Below are 20,644 nucleotides of genomic sequence, written 5' to 3'. Positions count from 1 at the left end.
TATGCTGAGGGGAGGGAGGTCATGACACAACTGCTGAGCTGTGTACACAACTGAGCTAAGGGTAAGGTCTTCTTTGGACTATGTCCTGAATCTGAAATGGTCAAACAAATTCAGATGTATGAAGCCTTGATGACTTAGGCTATCCATTGACATCTAGGCCAAGGCCACACAGTTGCTAGACTTACTAGTGGTGTTCATTCTTATATTTGAACTTAACAATTAAATTATGTATATTAATCAGTTGGGTTCAAAAGTTCCTTTTATTTGCCTATCCATTTTCTGAACCAGTGTATTTCTTCAGTCCACAGGCCAACGTTTTATACACTGAGCCAAACCAGCTAGGGCAAACCTGTATATTTATTTCAACTCCATTTTGGTCTCCTGATTGCAAGATTTTTGAGAGTAGGAACCACATGAATTGTTTCTATTTCTACATTACTTGTATATTTTGATTTTCCATTTTCTTATGGTTTGTGTGTTTAAAAAGGCTGCCTTATAAATTTCACCCATGATACTCCTTGATGCAGTACTCTATTACGACTGATTGAGTTCCTCATGTTTCTCCCTATGTTTGTCAGATTTCCTGTTGTGTGTTTTTTTTCAGATCTCCAGTATAAAGAGGCCTTATAACCCTATAACTCCCCTCACTTCATTTGTGCATGATGAAAGTATTCCTTTCCAACTTTAAAACACACTCTTTTATGTTCACGTTGGAAAGAGGTCAAGCCTTAATTCTGGAAAAGGTTATTCTGCTGTTAGGGTACCTCCAAGAAACTTGCAAGTATGAGAGCCTAACAAAGAATAAAGGAGCTTCCTAGGGCACTTGAAACTAAAGAGAAAATGAACAAATGGGACTCCATCAAAATAAAAAGCTTCTGCACAGCAAAAGAAGCCATCAACAAAACAACGAGAAAACCCAGTGTGTGGGAAAACATATTTGCCAATGTCATATCTGATAAGGGCCTAATCTCCAAAATTTACAGGGAACTCATACAACTTAACAAAAGGAAGATAAACAATCCAATCAAAAAATGGGCAAAGGACCTAAATAGACACCTTTCAAAAGAGGACATTCAGAAAGCCAAGAGACATATGAAAACATGCTCAAAGTCACTAATCATCCGAGAGATGCAAATCAAAACAACAATGAGGTACCATCTCACACCTGTCAGACTGGCTATCATCAACAAATCAACAAACAACAAGTGCTGGAAAGGATGTGGAGAAAAAGGAACACTTGTGCACTGCTGGTGGGAATGCAGACTGGTGCAGCCACTATGGAAGACAGTATGGAGTTTCCTCAAAAAACTGAAAATGGAACTCCCATTTGACCCTGTGATCCCACTTCTAGGAATATATCCCAAGAAACCAGAAACACCAATCAGAAAGGATATATGCACCCCTATGTTCATAGCAGCACAATTCACCATAGCTAAGATCTGGAAACAGCCTAAGTGCCCATCAGTAGATGAATGGATTAGAAAACTGTGTACATCTACACGATGGAATACTATGCTGCTCTAAAAAGGAAGGAACTCTTACCATTTGCAACGTCATGGATGGAACTGGAGAGCATTATGCTAAGTGAAATAAGCCAGTCAATGAAGGAAAAATACCACATGATCTCACTCATTCATGGATACTAGAGACCATTATAAACTTTTGAACAATAATAGATACAGAGGCAGAGCTGCCTCAAACAGATTGTCAAACTGCAGCGGGAAGGCCGGGGAGGGTTGGGGGGCAGGAGGTAGGGGGGTAAGAGATCAACTAAAGGACTTGTATGCATGCATATAAGCATAACCAATGGACATAAGACACTGGGGGATAGGGGAGGCTAGGGGACTGTCTAGGGCGGGGGGATAAAATGGACACATATGTAATACCCTTTGTAATACTTTAAGCAATAAAAAAAAATAAAAAAATAAAAAAAAATAAAGCAGCTTATACAACAAAAGCTCTTCAGCCCAATACCAAGAGTAGAAAGATGCTGAGGAGCTATGTTCAGGTAGATTAGTACCTGAGACATTGGCTGACAGCTTTTACCAACTGATGTTATTGAGTGGAATGATTGCTTTAACTTTCAAAGAGAAAGAACATGGATTTGTGACCCACATCCCAAATATCACTGTTCAGTAGCTCTCAAGTATACTTAGTTGCTTCTTCATGTCTCCTTTTTTTGTTTTGTTTTGTTTAGAGAGAGTGGAAGGGAGGGGAAGAGACACAGAAAGAGAAACATCAATGTGAGAGAGACACATCAATTGATTGCCTCCTGCACATGCCCCAAATAGGGCCAGGAATCGAGCCTGCAACCAAGGTACCTGACCTTGATGGAAATTGAACCTGGGACCCTTCAGTCCATAGGCCAATGCTCTATCCACTGAGCCAAACTGGCTAAGGTTTTAAAGGGATGTCTTCTGAACTCTTATTAAATATTTAGTTATAAAGATACTGTCATGATTAATATTTGAAAGAAGAGGCAAACTTTTGAAGATTTTTTTGGACTGGCATTATTGCTTAATTCTTCTCCTCATTAATCATGGCCAGTTGTTTTATTAGAGAATGTTTGCTACTGGAACAATCTCAAAATATTATCTAACTGGGTCAGGTCCAACTTTATCTCTTAGCAGGTGACAAATTATTCTCTAAGACAAATCTTTATGATTATCCAGGGGCTTTGCAAGATGTAGAGTATATTCAAGTGTATCAATTAGAAGAGAAAATAAAAGGTCAAAAAAGATTTTCCACCAGTGTTTCAATATACAGTACTCGTCTAAAGCCCAACCTTTGAGATGCCCATATTGCTTCCACTTATATATGACTATGGTGGATGCAGTACAGCTTGGTGATCAGAAGCACAGCCCCCAGAGCCAGATTGGGTTCAAATTATGGCTCTGCCATTGGAGAGCAGTGTAAGTTCGGGGAAATTAGTTACCCTTCCTGGGCCTCAGCTCCCTACTCTGTAAGATGGAACTAATCATTGTGTACACCTCACAACACTGTTGTTAGAATTCAAGAGCTAATGTAAGTAAAATGCCTACAGCATCATTGGTCATGAACTAGCAATAACTTAGGAGATCGCTATTATCAATATCTTTGCCAAATCTGGACTTTGATTCATCTTTTTTAGTGAGAAATCAAAGTTAAGACTATGTTAGAGCAGGTTCCTCTTTCATTGTGGGTAGGTGTATATTAGATAGGAAACAGCACCAGGAACTCTCAAATATATGTAGAAATTAGTTGCTTAATAGATATTCATGTTTCTGGTCTATGATGTCCTAATAGTCATTCTAATAATATTTATTAGAAATCTAGGATGTCAGGATTGAAAAGGATCTTAAAAGCATTTGGTCCAGTAGTACCCAATGAATAAACTGACTATGTCACGGAGCCTTAAAAAATTCTCAGGCCCCACCCACCCTTAGATTTTGATTCTGTAAAGTTCAGAAGCTGGGGTTTAGAATCTATATGTCTTTAAAACTTTGTAAATAATTCTGATGTGTAGCCCAGGTTGTTGAAGGCCAAAACGATATTTAAACTTGATCAAGTTGGGGGCCGGTCTGAAACCCAAGCTGCCTGGGTTAGGTTTAGATCTTGAGATTTTTCTTGAGCATGGCGGGATTGCTAAATAGAATGTAGCCAGCCAGACAATACTGCTTGTTAAATCTGCTTAATGACTTGCTTTGTACTCTACCCACTGGTTTGTTTTGCCCAGATTCCTTCTGCATGATCTCTACTTGCACAGAACTGTTGTTCTTTCCAACCTTTCACATAAGATCATTCCTCTGTAGTTCATGTGCTACCACTCAGAATTACAGAATTTTGTCTATTTCCGTGTAATTTCGTGGCTCCTGGTAATGTTGGTTTTAGACCAGGAAGGGGTCTTAGGTGTTAACGTGACTTCCTAATTTTACAGATGGTGAACACTTTGCCAAGGCCACTGGGCTAGCAAATAATAATAAGGACTAGAATCTAGTGTGTTGATTCTAATTTAAGTTAGTTTTGCACAGAAAACCATACATCAGCCAACGTCTTTCTTGTCCCCCATCTATTTAAGGCCCCATTTTATTTTCATCATCTTTTCTCACTATGTCATTGTAGCTGATTCTCTTTCTATTTGTCCTAAATTTTATTTTTTCTGACATGATAACTTATTTTACTTCTAATATTATCCAATATGGGTTCTTAGGAAATGCTGGTGACATTATCTCTTCCCTTCATCGCCCCTATTAACAGCAGACTTTTTCTAGTAGGCCGAATTCACATTTTGTCATATTTTACAGAATTGTTTTTAAAACTAGAGTTTGTGAGAACATTTTTATCATAAGTAATTCTATTGTTATGGTATGACTTCATGGTCAAGATTTGCAAGATCTGGTAATATATGAAGAGGAACAGATGTGAGAGGGTGACCCCTCCTGGAGAGAACTGGGGCAGTGCCTTAGCAGCAAAGGCAAAGCACCTGTCCTCCCATTAGGGCAAGCAAATCCAACTCGTGGCCCGAGGGCCGCATGCCTCATTTATTTGGCCTGTGTTAGCCTTTGAGTTTGACATGCTTGCTAGGGTAACCATGCTAACCACAATCACCAGAAATATATTAAATTCACCACAGCAGCCTGGGCTGCTCTCAACAAATATCAAAAAGCTTAGTTATGGTTGTATATTTGGAAAAGTCTTAATCATAAAAATTCTACTAAAAAAAACAAACGGAAGAGGTTTGAAGCCTCATTGCTACCAGTAACCGGAAGCCGTGGGTTTGTGTTTGATGGCTATCAGCATGAGGTGCAGCTTCACAAAGCAGAGCCTGGGAAGGAAGACGAAGCATCATGAGGAGAGGAAGGACAGGAGGCCACTGCTTCACAGTACTATGACTAACACTTTGTGCTCTGTCCCTGTGCGGACACCAGCACTGCATCAGAGGAAGGGCCTCCCAAATATGGAATTCCCACTTGTAAGTGGATCCATCCTGAAGTAACTCATAGCCAGCATGCCACTGGGACAGAGATACAACTGTCCCACAACTTCTAAGTTGCAGCAACTCAGACTTATTCTGATCTCATATTCTTATATCTTCAGTGTTTGTCATGGAGCCTGGCCTACAGAAATGCCACCAATGAACACTGTTGAAAGAATGCTACTGTGTGAAAAAAAAAAAAAAAAAAAAACAGAGAGAAAGCTTTTCTTTTAACTTACAGGGAAACTTCAGGAAAAGTCATTCCAGCTAAGTCATCAGAAAGACGTTGAGTCAGGATTTTGTTCTTCAGGCTACTTATGAAGATTTTTTGCCAGGGCTCTTTAGGACAAACCTGTAATATACAATCATGCCACATGAAGCACTTGACCTGGAAGATGGGATGCTATAATTCAAGTTGTATATTTTGCTAAGCAGTAAACCAGCACCCACTGCACTTAGGTGATAGGAAGAAGATTTGTCCTAGTGCTTAACTGGAGAAATGTCAAAGGAATAATAAAACTCTAACATGCAACTCAACTATTTTCACTAAAGAGTTCAGAATGAAGTAGAAGCATCATGACTTGTTTTCCTCCCAGATGGTACCCAAGACTGCTTGCTGGAAATTATATTTCTTCTCCCAATAATTTCAGCAAGTTAGGTTGATTTTTGAGTCAGTAATATCATAGGAAGGATAATATATAATCTAAGTTGTCTCTCCCTAGATATGGCTGTTCAAGATTGTTTTTTTTAAAGCACATTAGTTTTCTACTGACTAGCTATAGGCACACCTCATTTTATTGTGTTTCACTTTATTGCACTTCACATATGTTGTGTTTTTTATAAACTGAAGGTAAGGCCCTCAACCAGAAAAAATATTATGAGCCACTTTATTGAGATACTCACTTTATGGCAATGGCCTAGAAGCAAAACCACAATATCGCTGAGGTATGCCTGTAACCACATACCACAAAGAAAAAATATACATGGCCTTCTGCTCAGTATCAGAACCCTTCATGGGTTCAAATGAACTCAGAGAGCCATCCTAATTAATGGAAATGCAAATGTAAAAATCAAGGATAGCAGTAGAGAAATGGGAGATATGAAGGGAGAAAAGATATCTCTAAAAAAGGCTAAATGCAACCTGAGGGGACAGGGGCAGCTGGAAAACTCACCTCTGTTATTTGTGTAAGATCCCTCAACATTTTGTTATGCTCTCTTTGCATCCTTCTCATATCCTCCCACCTGCTTCTCTGAGAATCACTATCACACTATTCTGACATGGCAGGACAGGCTCATTAAAGCCCAAAAGCTCAGATAAAAGTTTAGAATTCCTATGAACTCTGAAACACTGTAGCCACGGAGAGTAAAGGCCAGTTCAGAAATATTTCTCCAATGGCAACTTGTGGTTTAGGGAAAAAAAATTAAAACAAACACACAAACAAAAATGTCTGCCCTACTTAAAAAAGATTACCACTTCAAGCAATCTAGGCATTCCTCCTACCCTTCCCTAGATTCAGTTGAATCTCCTCCCTTTTCCCACACTCTTAAATTTCTCTGTTTAGAAGGGCTCACCTCACTGCACAGTTCATACCAATATTTAAGTCCCTATTGCTATAGATATTGACTTAGTATGTCTAATCTAAATGATCCATTTTTCAAAAATGGTAAACATGATAACCATAGAAATGGAGAAGATTCCTGAGTTAGTTTTTTAAAGGTCAGAAAGGGAAACAGGAAGACAAGATGAATTTTAGATTTGGATAGTAGAATTGGGGAGCTCAAGTAAATCAGTTTGATCAGATCAAATGTAAGTTTAAGCTTGTAAGGAAATGCTTTGTGCCTAAGATCAACCAGAAATGCTCTTTAAACTACAATTTACCATCATATATTCAATATAGCGAAACAAATAAACAGCCGAACAAAAGCATATATTATTGGTTCAAGGCCTTTTCATCTGAGTACTACGAAGTTTTACAAATGTTAACTCAATATTTGGAAAAATCTGGTTATGAGATTAATAACTCACATTTATAGATATAAAAACTGTCAGAAAGTTAAGTGTCTAATCAGAGAAAAATGGGACCTAAGACACTGGAGTCCTAGCCATTAAAACCAAGTAAATAGTTAATTATGGAATCTAGAGCACCAGGGCAGTGTGCAGTGTACAGAATTAAAAAATCTTGCTCTCAAATCAATAAACGTGATACATCACATAAACAAATTGAAAGAAAAAACCACATAGCCACATCAATTGATGCAGAAAAAGCATGACAAAATCCAACACCCATTTTTGATAAAAACTCTCAGCAAAGTGGGAATAGAAGGATCATACCTCAACATAATAAAAGCCATATATGACAAACCCACAGCCAACATCATACTCAATGGACAAAAACTAACACCAATTCCCCTAAGAATAGGAACAAGACAGGGATGCCCACACTCACCACTCCTGTTTGACAAAGTACTGGAAGTATTAGCCATTGCAATTAGACAAGAAGAAGAAATAAAAGGCATCAAAATTGGAAAAATTGTCCTTATTTGCAGATGACATGATATTATACATAAAAAACCCTAAAGATTCCATCAAAAAACTATTAGACTTAATAAATGAATTTGGCAATGTAGCAGGATACAAAATTAACGCCAAGAAATCTATGGCATTTCTATACACCAATAGTGAACTTACAGAAAGAGAGGCTAAAAAAACAATCCCATTTACCATTGCACCAAAAAAATTAAGATACCTAGGAATAAACTTAACTAAAGAGGTAAAAGACCTCTACTCAGAAAACTACAGGACCATGAAAAATGAGATAGAGGAAGACATAAACAGATGGAAGAACATGCCATGTTCTTGGATTGGTAGAATCAACATCATTAAAAGGTCCATACTACCCAAAGCAATCTATAAATTCAATGCACTTCCCATTAAAATACCAATGACATATTTTACAGACCTAGAACGAACTCTCCAAAAATTCATCTGGAATAAAAAAAGACCCCAAATAGCTGCAGTGATCCTGAGAAAGAACAAAGTAGGTTGGATCACAATACCAGATATCAAGCTGTATTACAAAGCCACTGTTCTCAAAACTGCCTGGTACTGGCACAAGAACAGGCATATAGATCAATGGAATAGAATAGAGAGCGCAGAAATCGACCTGAACCAATATGCTCAATTAATATTTGACAAAGGAGGCAAGAACATATAATGGAGTCAAGATAGTCTCTTCAATAAATGGTGTTGGGAAAATTGGACAGATACATGCAAGAAAATGGAATAGACTACCAATTTACACCATACACAAAAATAAACTCAAAATGGATAAAGGACTTAAATATATGATGGGAAACCATAAAAATACTAGAAGAATCCAAAGACAACAAAATCTCAGACATATGCCGAAGCAATTTCTTCACCAATACAGCTCCTAGGGCATTGGAAACTAAAGAGAAAATAAACAAATGGGACTACATCAAAATAAAAAGCTTCTGCACAGCAAAAAAAAACCATCAACAAAACAAGAAAGCCCACTGCATGGGAGAACATATTTGCCAATGTTATCTCTGATAAGAGTTTAATCTCCAACATTTACAGGGAACTCATACAACTTAACAAAAGGAAGATAAACAATCCAATCAAAAAATGGGCAAAGGACCTAAATAGACACCTTTCAAAAGAGGACATTCAGAAAGCCAAGAGACATATGAAAACATGCTCAAAGTCACTAATCATCCGAGAAATGCAAATCAAAACAACAATGAGATACCATCTCACACCTGTCAGAATGGCTATCATCAACAAATCAACAAACGACAAGTGCTGGAAAGGAAGTGGAGAAAAAGGAACACTTGTGCACTGCTGGTGGGAATGCAGACTGGTGCAGCCACTATGGAAGACAGTATGGAGTTTCCTCAAAAAACTAAAAATGGAACTCCCATTTGACCCTGCAATCCCACTTCTAGGAATATATCCCAAGGAAACAGAAACACCAATCAGAAAGGATATATGCACCCCTATGTTCATAGCAGCACAATTCTCCATAGCTAAGATCTGGAAACAGCCTGAGTGCCCATCAGTAAATGAATGGATTAGAAAACTGGTACATCTACACAATGGAATACTATGCTGCTCTAAAAAAGAAGGAATTCTTACCATATGCAACAGCATGGATGGAACTGGAGAGCATTATGCTAAGTGAAATAAGCCAGTCAATGAAGGAAAAATACCACATGATCTCACTCATTTATGGATAATAAAGACCATTATAAACTTATGAACAAAAATAGATACAGAGGCAGAGCAGCCTCGAACAGACTGTCAAACTACAGCGGGAAGACTGGGAAGGGTTGGGGGGCAGGAGGGAAGGGTAAAAGATCAACCGAAGGACTTGTATGCATGCATATATGCATAATCAATGGATATAAGACACTGGTGGGTAGGGGAGGTCAGGGGATTGTCAAGGGCGGGGAAAAAAAGGAGATATATGTAATACTCTTTGTAATACTTTAAGCAATAAAACAATTTTTTTAAAAAGACAGTCCTAGTCCTCAAAGAACTTAATCATAGTCTGAAATAAATATGTAAACCAATAAAAAAATCTTGCTCCCTCTGACTCTATCCAGTTGAGGATCTCTGAAAGTGAGTTTCAGATTTTACTTAAAAAAATTATCATGACCATAAATATCTCTCAATTCCAGTATTCCAAAAACCATCTTGTGACGAATATTGACATGTAACAATCCTCAGTGAGGAGGTTACAACTTCAGATGAAAAAAGAAAAGGAAAAGCATAATAGGGCTGGGTTTACATCTCTACCTTCCATATTTCCATGAAAAAGATGAGGTCTTCAGATAGAGAACCCATTCCTTTTTATTTTCTTCAGTCACAGAGATTAAAATAACAACTATCACAATAGACATTGTAGTTACCTTCCACTCTCTAAGCATTCAACACAGAGAGGATTTCCTGACAAGCCATTTCCTAGGTCATACACAGTGACCACTAATTGAAGGTTAAAGCATGGTCACTGTGGTAGCATAACGCTCATTCCTGCTGCCTGATGGCCATTTCTATTTATCTGTATACGATGTCTCCTCACATTCACGGAAGAAGCTACGGAAGAATCCTTTGTTTTCCAGTTAGCATTGTACTGGCCAGAGCATCTTTCACTTCTTTTGCTTTTCCTTAATAGCACCAGAAAAGGAACTGGAGAAGATGTAAAAATTGTTAGAACTCATTGAACAAAGGAAGTAAAGTGTGAAGAGAGACCAGGAGGAAAATTACATGTAAAAAAAGGAAAGTGTGGACTAGCAATTAAGTGGAGAGAAAAGTGGACAATAGGATACCAGGCCCAGCTGAGGATTAGAACCTTTCCCAGAGCATTTCATGGGAATGGCATTTGGAAGGCCATACTTAGTGCTATATTAATTCATTCCAATAGCCTCTTTTATCTGCTTATTCTCAAGCAAAGGTTTCCTAGGATCTGATGTGCAAGATTCTGAATAAAACCACAGGCTTAGGGCATAGTGGTAAGACCATAGGTCAGACAATTCTAGTTCTGTTACTCCCTATATGATCAAGTTAGTTAGCATCATGGACCCATTACTGGGATACTACCTGAGAGGAAACACAATGTATTTAAAATGCATAATACATAGTAGGCAATCAATCTGTGGTATTGTTATTACTGTATAGAATGGCCCCAAAGTAAACTTAATATTAGATTTTAATTATTATTTGTATTATTATTGTGATTTGAGGAATATAGTTATCATGATGATCATTTTGTATTTAATTTCTATTTAAATATATGACTTCTCCATTAATAACATAACCTTTATATTTCTACTTTCAATAACTCAAAGTGCTTCTACATTTATGAATACATTTACATTCATAATACCATGGAGCAGGTAGGAAGCAGAGTTATGGTCTCTATTTTGCAGATAAATATTCTTTGGCAAGAATAAAATCAATTACTATTTTCAAGGTCAATGCAGTACCTAGGAACTCAATCTAGATCTCTCAATCCCTTAACAGCTCAAGGAGAAGTCAGATCTCATTTCTTAGGGCCTTCTTGCTTTCCTCAATTTTTCACATCTATTTCTGATCCTAATATGTGAGAACACAGGGATAGAGCCAAGATTCAACATCAATTTACAATGTTACCTTACTGTTTTGCTCAAGAAATAAAGATGTTAGAAAGGTGCACAAGCCTGGCACCAAACAGCCTTGGGCGATAAATCCAAGTTTTAATTCAGCAAAACAGATGATGTTGTCTCCATTAGTCCAGTTCCAGCTGGGAATCTTTGGCAGAAAACCCTGTTTCATGATAGAAAGTAGGTCAAACATTAAAAATAAATATAACTTTAAACAGTTGTTTCTAGATGAATGTCTCTGTTTTACTTTAAAGCATTTATTATGCCCAGGTCAGCAGAAGTGATAAAAACAAATTCAACATTTAGAAGTGGTTAGTGGTCAACTGTTCCACATTTAAAAAGGAAACTAGCTATAGTTACAAAATCAGGTCAAATGGCTTAGCTAGACCTATGATTCTACACTGAATTTACAATCTTTTTTGTTTATTTGTTTTTTGGAGAGTTTTGTTTTTAGGGTATAATTGACATATAACATTATATTAGTTTCAAGTGTACAATGTAATGATTCAATATTTATATACACTGCAAAATGACCACAACAATAAGTCTAGTTAACATTCATTAACATGGTGGTTATTTATTTTTTTCAAATACATTTTATTGATTTTTTTAACAGAGAGGAAGGGAGAAGGATAGAGTAAGAAACATCGATGAGAGAGGAACATTGATCAGCTGCCTCCTGCATACCCCCTACTGGGGATGTGCTTGCAACCAAGGTACATGCCCTTGACCAGAATTGAACCTGGGATCCTCCAGACCACAGTATCCACTGAGCCAAACCAGTAAGGCCATAGTGGTTATTTTTTTTCTTGTAATGATAACTTTAGAGATTTTTTCTCTCAGTAACTTTCAAATATATAATAAAGTATTATTTTTATTACTTTTTAAATATATTTTTATTGATTTCAGGGAGGAAAGAAGAGGGAGAGAGAGATAGAAACAGCAATGATGAGAGAGAATCATTGATTGGCTGCCTCCTGCAAGCCCTCCACTGGGGATCTAGCCCACAACCTGGGCAGGTGCCCTTGACCATAATCAAACCTGGGACCTTTTAGTTCACAGTCCGATGCTCTATCCACTGAGGCAAACCAGCTAGGGCTATAATAAGGTATTATTAACTATAGCCACTATGCAATATGAGTGCACCTCTATGATTTTTTTAATTGAAAGTTTGCACTTTTGACCCCTTTCACCCATTTTGTCCATTTTGTCCAGTCCCATCCCTTGCTTCTGGCAACCACCCATCTGTTCTCTGTATCTATGAGTTAAGGTTTTTTTGGTTGTTTATTTATTTATTTTTAGACTTGGTATATAAGTAAGATCATAGCAATAAATATTTACCTCAAGAAACAAGAAAAGTCTCAAGTAACCATCTTTTGGTTGTCCTTAACTTTTCACTCTTTAATGTGTCTTGGTGTGGATTTCTTTGGGTTCCTCTTATTTTGAATTTTCAGCTTCCTAAATCTGAATGTCTGTTTCCTTCCCCATGTTAGGAATGTTTTCAGCCATTATTTCTTCAAATAAGTTTTCTGCCTATTTATTTCTTCTCCTTGTGAGATTCATAATGCAAATATTGGTCCACAAGATGTCCCATCAGCTACTTAAACTGTCTTCACTCATTTGCATTCTTTTTTTTGCTGCTCTAGTTAGGTGAGTTCCACTACTCTGTCTTGCAGTTCACTGATCCTTTCTTCTGATCCATCTAGTCTGGAAAAGCCCCTATAATGCATTTTTCAGTTCAGTTACTATATTCGTCAGCTCTGTGACTTCTATTTGGTACTTTCTCATACTTTCTACCTATTTGCTGATATATTCACTTTTTAAATCTATTCATCTCCCAAGTTCAGTGACATTTTTATGACAGTTATTTTGAACTCTGTCAGGTAAGTCACTTATCTCTCATTAAGGCATTTTTCTGAGATTTTATATTTTTGTTGTTGTTGTGGAAAATACATATTTCTGTTTGTTCATTTTCCTTTACTCTCTGTGTTGGTTTTTCTGCATAAGAAAAAACATCAACCTCTCCTGTTTAGTTGGCCTCTCTTAAAGGAATGTGCTTGTGTAGAAGATGAACCTTATTAATCAACCCTGACCTAGCTCTTGGTTGTCACTTAAACTTTTGTAATTGCCTAATCAGCCTACTTTAGTTTTAGTGGCTCCAGGTAGTTGATAGTGTCCCTGTCAGTGTCCCAAAGCAAAGGATCTCATTTATCACTTAGACTCAAGCTGATTGGAAGTTAGATCATTAGGCAGAAGCTTTTAAAGAATGCAAATATACCTCTTTCTGAATTTACATTCATAAGTGATTAACAGTCTTAATGAGACTCTGAATGTCACCCACAATTGGCAAAAACTTTTCAAGTGCAAACCCATTTGGAAGTATTAAATTAATCTATTATGTAGATGAACTAAATTCATCTAGCTCCACAGACTAGATAGGCTAGAAAAAAACAATACCTTATTATGGGATTGAAGTATCTGTATGATGATTCTGGTATCAGGGTGATAGTTCTTGATAGAGAGTACCCTAAATAAACAACAAATATGTTCATCAGTGATGGGCCACATACAATGGTTTTGTAACATAATTCAATTCAGTGTTAAATTGATATCTGGGAAAGCATAATAAATGGCATATTATAAGTTTCATTGTTATAGTATTCTCTAAAAATGTTCTGTTTAATAGAATACCCACTGAAGGTGGCAGTTGTTTTAGTGACTTAGTAAAATAAAACTATGGAAAGGTCAGCTCTTGGTATTCAGAAATTATGGTCTTCTGGGGCCAATGTTTGAAAAGGAAATAAATCATTTTGTATATATTTTAGCTTTCAAACTCAAACACATTAATTACAAGAAAAATGTAGAGATTGTATTACTGTTTGTAGCTTGAAATAGCTCATAGACTCTCTTTTCCAATGTTCTTAGTTTACAAATTAAGAAACTAAAGTCTGTGTCACATTTACTATATTATACATGATGAAAATTCTCAGCTGTTTCTCACTCTTTGTAGCATCACCTTCAGCTATTTCTATTTATTTTGCCTTGGAGGGGGTGGGGGGGGTGGGGGGGCAGAAGATTACCTGGGTTAGGAACTAAGCCATTGCTATCACAAGGATTGTTGGAATCTGTTACCACAAGTCAAGTTCCTGCTCATAGATAGTTCACAATTAAAGATGGTAACACTAGTTCTAGACACCTTAACATAATTTCCAATGGTCACAAGCACATCATACTAAACCATGCACAACTTTTCACCAGAACTACTGGCGGGGGAGCGGGGAGGGGAACAAAACTATAAGTAAAGTCTACTAATTGGGTTCACATATCACCAATAACATCTCTATTTTTGAGGAGGAGAGGATGTTAGTTATAATGATGCTATCTGAACAGTTATCACTTATCTGTATGCTTGCTTTTCAAGTTTAGATAGCTATTATCCATATGAAAATTCAGCAAAGTATGTGGACAAGCCCAGAGACATTCAGAATACTCTATTTTAAATTACTTTTTCATACATCTGCACCATTTCTGGGGACAACAAAAAATATACTGTGACATCTGTTTAGTCCTATGCACCAGGCTTTATTTCAAAAGAGGCAGAAATGTATCAGCATTGGATCACAAAGTACCACAGTGCCAGCTTCATACCTCATGATGTTTGAAGTGTCTTCATCATGTGAATCACTGCACAAAGGGTTGGCTATGACCAGGCATGCTTCCGCAGATTCCACCTATTCTTCAAGATTGGACAGCAACCATCTTATTAATTATGTGGGGAATGCTGTAGTGGGGAAAACTTTTTTCTTATGTTTGTTTGTTGTTGTGTGTGTGTGTGTGTTTTTTTCATAAAACTTCCAATAAGAAAGAGAACACAACTGGGAAGGAGTTCTGATATGGATGCAATTACATCAGGATCATAGTCCTGCAAATGCTGCAAGGGCTGTGAGGGCTACACTGGATGAGTCGACTAGGGCACAAAGTCTCTAACATGGATGCTAGATTGCTTTAAAATGGGTAAAGTGCATAGTTACTTTTTCCTATCATCCCAACCATCAATTTATGCCTGCTGATAAGTAATATGATCTTTTAAAGCCATTTTCTGTATACTTGTTTGCCTTTCAGGACAGCAAAGAATGGAGGAACTGAAAGTCTGCTTAACTCAAAGTAAGCAGTCATTCAATAACTGTGGAACCTAAATCTTAAGATTCTAGAAAATTACTGATGTGGCTTATAAGACCAAGGTGCAGGGAAGTGAAGATTATTCTGAGTCTATAATTTTCTGTTTTAATTCTTTACATGAACATTATAGATCTCTGCTTTAAAAAACTGAAGTCTTTTTGTTTTTATGATTCTGTGAAACCTATAAAATGAGAGAAAGCTGGCTTTGATCTTAAATGAAAGCTGTCTAGAGGGTTGGCCTTTAATCATTAGTGTTAGTTCCAACCTTAATGGGATCTCTGCTATTTTCCTTCATGTCTCTCCTATCAGAAGTCACATCAGTGTGCTCAGAAATTGGTAAATCTGTTCTCTAGTAAGAATCGCATTTGAATGGTAAGATCAAACACACTTTAACTATCCATAATTTTTTCAGATCTCTTAGACTGTGAAAATAAAACTGCTCTAGGTAGAGAACTTAGTGAAATAAATAATTTAACTATAAGTTTATATAAACAGTGAAGTCTGCTTGATATTTATCAAGGAGAAAATGGAGGACAATTACTACATCTCCTTCATGATTAGTTTTTAAAATTGAGAAAGTTGTATTTTCCCAAATTTAAGGGTCTGGAGTAATGCCTTTGAAAGAGACGAGATCCTATCATCTTCACTGTTGTAGCTGAGGTTAACTACAAAGAAGAAAGAAAAAATAGTTCTTACCCCAACTCGCCTCAGATCCTCCCACTTCAATGCAGATCCAGAAACAAAAGTTGCGTAGGCCATGTAGCACTTAAATATTGTTTGCAATTCCAAAGAAGGAGGAGCCCTGGACAAAGAACGTAGGACCAAAAAATAAAAACGATGATTGACTTTGCTTAGATACTGTTATATTTATTTGCATTTAATAGAACCCTTAATCTCCTCTTGGAACACATCTATATCCCATTCATTTTTAAGCCACAAGGATAGGTGATTTTGACACCACTAGCCTAATTCCATGTATCAGTCTGAAGCTCAGGTCTAATTTCCTAAAGGAATAGTCTATGTGTAAACATTTGGGAGAAATTTCTGGTAGCCATCCTTTAAAAACAATCTACCACCATCTTCCCTCTGGCCACAAGAATTCACAACCCTCTCCTGTACAAAATAATCTCATGATCTCCCTCAAAAGTGTTATCTCTTTCTAATAATCAGGTCCAAGCCCTGCATCTTGTTATCTTAAGTCAGGTCTAGATGTGGATGGGGCCCCTCAGGTATAGCTCATCCTTATCTGAAGACCTGTGAACTAAATAGACAAGTTTTATTATCCCCATCTCCATCCCCAACATGCCATGATAAGGAATAGAAAAACTGCCATAGACATTCCCAATCAAAAGAGGTGAGGGTGGTGCCCTAGCTGGTTTGGCTCAGTGGATAGAGCTTCAGCCCACAGACTGAAGGGTCCCGGATTTGATTCCAGTCAAGGGCACATGCCGAGGTTGTGGGCTCAATCCCCAGTAGGGGGCGTGCAGGAGGCAGCTGATCAATGATTCTCATCATTGATGTTTCTGTTTCTCTCTCTCTCTCTCTCTCTCTCTCTCTCTCTCTCTCTCTCTCTCTGTCTCTCTCTCTCTCCCTTCCTCTCTGAAATCAATAAAATATATATATATTTCAAAAAAAAGAGGTGAGGGTGGTAATGAAGGGCATATATAAATAACCAGAAATTAGCACATAGAAATTCTGAAATCTATCTGAGCACATAACATGAGGACCCCCTGCTCCAGTAGCAGAGGATTTTTTTTATTAGAGCCTAGTTTAGTCCTTATGAGCTAATCCATTGCTCTTCTTGATTCTTTTCTCTCTCCTCTGACCCTCTGAGCCATCCTTCCTTTTCCCTAATAAATGCCCCGTGTTTGTACTTGAGTAGCTTTCTCGGCTTGATTCCTGCCTGTGCTGCATTGGAGGTCAAGAGGCATTTTTTAACTCTGTCCCTTTACCTCAAGCTGGCAGTACATTTTACCAGTAAAATTGTATTTGAAGCACAGACAAGTCTCTATACATATTAATCAGGTTCACGGCATGCCCACTAAGTCATGTTCATGATTCCTCTCTACTTTCAGAAACTCAGGATCTGGGAACAATGTCCTCAGGTTCTTAGAAGCCCTTTGCCTTGAGAGGATCATCAATAAGTCACCACCTTAAATCTTTCCGAGGTCTTAACAAAGGGTCCTCAGCTACATCCTTGACTGGATCTTTACATTTGACCTTGAGGTCATATTTCATAAGTGGCATCTTGGATTTGATTTTTTTTTCCTCCAGAGGTCATTTTCCTCTTTGACATTTTTTGGCAAGCTGGAGAAACTGTTATGGGACTCCTATATTCCCCTCAGTTCTGTTTGAAAATTAAAGTGTTTCTTCTTCAGCTCAATTTTCGTGCCTTATCATACATGATTATACAGTGGCAAATGACACTCAACATTCTTTGGGGAAATTTTCTTAGCCAGCTTCACAACTGCACTAGGTACATTTCCTAGCTTCCATATTACTTTCAGTGACATTGTTACCAAAACTCTGCTCTTCTTCTAGTACCTACTAGAAATTTCCTCATTGTTTTTTCTGGCCTCTACGGAGAGTCTCCAAGCAACTCTTCCAGCCTCTGACTACCACTAGTTCCAAGGAAAAGACTCTATTTTGGCTTTTGTTATGACAGCACCCCACTTCCACTACCATGTTTTGTTTCTGTAAAACAAACCCTTCTAGAACTTCTTGATCTAAAACAGCAATAACATATTATTTCTCATGATTTTGTGGTTGGCTGGTCTCAGCAATGTAATTCCACATAGTATTGACTGTGGCCATTCATGTGGGTACATTCATCAGAGTGTTTGGGAGCTCAAATGACCAAAATGACTTTACACACGTGATTGCTGCCTCAGCTACCAGCCTGGAGCAGGTGAGAGCTTCGTGGGCCTCCTCCCCAAGCAAGCTATTCTGACTTTTTACATGATGGCTTAGGGCTTAAAACTCTCTTGGAGTGAAAGTTGAAACTGCCAAGTCCTCTTAAAGGCTATAGATCTGAAACTAACAAAGTGTCCCCTCTGCTGCATTCAATTTATCAAATCAAGTCACTGGCCAGTTCAGATTCAAAGGGATGAGAAAGAGACTCCATCTTTTATTGAGAGGACCAGAATGAAAGAACAGTAAGGGAAGGAAATATTAATAGCTGTATTAAAGGAAAATCTACCACAATTACAGATGGTGATAAGTGCTTTAAAGGAAATATAACAGAGTGAAGCAACAGAAGGATTAGAAGACACTCATTTAGATTGGTTGAATAGAGAAGGTCTCTCTCAGTGCTGAAGGATGGAAATAAACTGGTCACATAAAGGTAGAAGAAATTCTTAGCAAAAAGAATCACTCAATAAAGTGGCCTTTATAGAGATACAGGAGAGATGAGATATTAACTTTGAACAGGACTGTTAATAGTGGAAATAAAATGGTAGAAATAGAATTAGAATTTACTTAAGAGACAAAACAGATGATATTGATGAAAGTATACATAGGATTTGAGGGAGGCAGGAGTATCAAAGACAATATTTAGTTTTCTGCTTCAACTACAAAATATGTAAAGGTTGGTGTGAATCTTATATATATTCCTTTATGAGATAAAAATGTCGCTTCAAATCTGTCTGATTTATTTATTGAGTGATGTCTAAGTAACTTATTAACCATTTGGGGGGGAAAGAAGCTAACTCCTTTCATATTACACTAAATATAAAAAATTTCCATATGAAAACATGGAAATCCTAGAGAAACATTTACTAAATACTAAAACACAGAGGCCTAAGGATGTAAGAAAAACAAGAAATAAACAACAACAACAAAAAGAAGTGGATGGATTAAAGTACATGTAAATCAAATACTATATTAAAAAGAAAGCACACAAAATTAAAGGGCAAAAGGGAAAACGTATTTATAATATATGACATAAAACAGTTAATATTACAATACACTGAGTGCTCAAAATCCAGTAAAATAACAGATGATCAACCTGATAGAAAATAGAGTAAAAATATAAAGAGGAATTTCAAAATGCACAAAAAATGTTCCATTTCACTGGGAACCAAAATTGTAAAATAAGACAATTAGAAATCATTTTGCCTACTTTAAAGTCTTTTGCATTAAATTTGTATTTCCCAGTGTTTTACAAATATTTGACTTGGATTCTGCTTGTGAAAATGTAAACTGCATAGAACGAAAATATCATCTATTTGAACTTTAGATTTCCAATCCTGTTAATTAACAGTTAGAATTATAATTATGAAGTATGCTAGACATGTGGGCAAAATTATGGTCATATATATGAGTAATCAGTATAGAATAACTTAATGATCTGTAATCACATAATAGTACATATACAGAAAAACATCTGGCAAAATACATTCTCAATTTTTTTCAGAAGTTACTTCTGATCATGGGATTGCTTTTCCTTTTCTTTTTGCTTCTTATTATTTCCTAATTTTTCTATGAATATTACAAGGGTCATTTTCTCCCATTAAAAATATCCACACATATTTCAAGTATTAATTTAGAGCCTATGAGCCAAACAGATATACTTACTCTCCCAGAAAAACAATCTCAGTGTGGATCTCCCCTGACTTATGACGAAGAAAATTCCTCAGGAAAGCAGTCACACTGTCGACAGTGATGTTTCCACAAACCACAATGAACCTGGGTATCAAGAACATATTAGCTGGATCATCTGAGGAACAGAAGTATCTTCCTGTCTAGATTTAGAAGTAGAAAATTAGCTTAAACTTAGGATTTTGTCTTATTTTTGTTGATCCTCACCCCAGGATCTTTTTTCCATTGATTTTTAAAGAGAGTGGAAGGGAGGGGGAGAGACACAGAAAGAGAAACATCGATGTGAGAGAGACCAGAATGTTTCAATCATTGTTTCAAACATTGATTGGTTGCCTTCCACTCCAGCCCTCACCAGGCCGGGAATTGAGCCTACAACCAAGCTACATGCCCTTGACCAGAATTGAACCTAAGACCTTTCAGTCCACAGGCCGACCGGACCAACCACTGAGTTAAACTGGTTAGGGCTTAAACTTAGTTTTAAATACATTTAATATATGAATCACCCAGAATTTGAAAATGGAAACACCCAGGACTGCATCTCCATTATAACAAAAGCAGTGTCAGACTTCTGTCATCTCCAGTTCATCTCATACAGGGTATAACTCCACACATTAGAATTACATGTAGCTTTTTAGGAATACAACAATATCTATCATAACTGCTAGGTTTTTATGGTTATTTGTAACTTATAACAGACTTGAAATGTGTAATTTGATTTAACTTTGCACTTGGTTCCTGATTTGCTGA

The 20,644-nt window shown here is 37.1% G+C and overlaps 1 protein-coding gene across 1 annotated transcript in view; it reads right to left on the bottom strand.

Moving 5' to 3' along the window:
- The window catches only part of KCNU1 (potassium calcium-activated channel subfamily U member 1), a gene marked incomplete at both ends in the record, with an annotated part of 123,101 nt that overhangs the window by 76,091 nt on the left and 26,366 nt on the right, over positions 1–20,644 (bottom strand). Inside the window, 7 exon segments of the mRNA XM_081082242.1 lie at positions 4,736–4,804; positions 5,194–5,306; positions 11,130–11,282; positions 13,577–13,646; positions 14,768–14,850; positions 15,995–16,100; positions 19,874–19,984. Coding sequence (XP_080938368.1) covers positions 4,736–4,804; positions 5,194–5,306; positions 11,130–11,282; positions 13,577–13,646; positions 14,768–14,850; positions 15,995–16,100; positions 19,874–19,984 — 705 coding nt within the window.

The sequence above is a fragment of the Myotis nattereri genome, assembly GCF_964212035.1.
Source record: "Myotis nattereri genome assembly, chromosome: 2".
Lineage (NCBI taxonomy): Eukaryota > Metazoa > Chordata > Mammalia > Chiroptera > Vespertilionidae > Myotis > Myotis nattereri.
The sequence above is the reverse complement of the archived record's forward strand: the minus strand, read 5'-3'. Positions and strand labels throughout refer to the sequence as shown.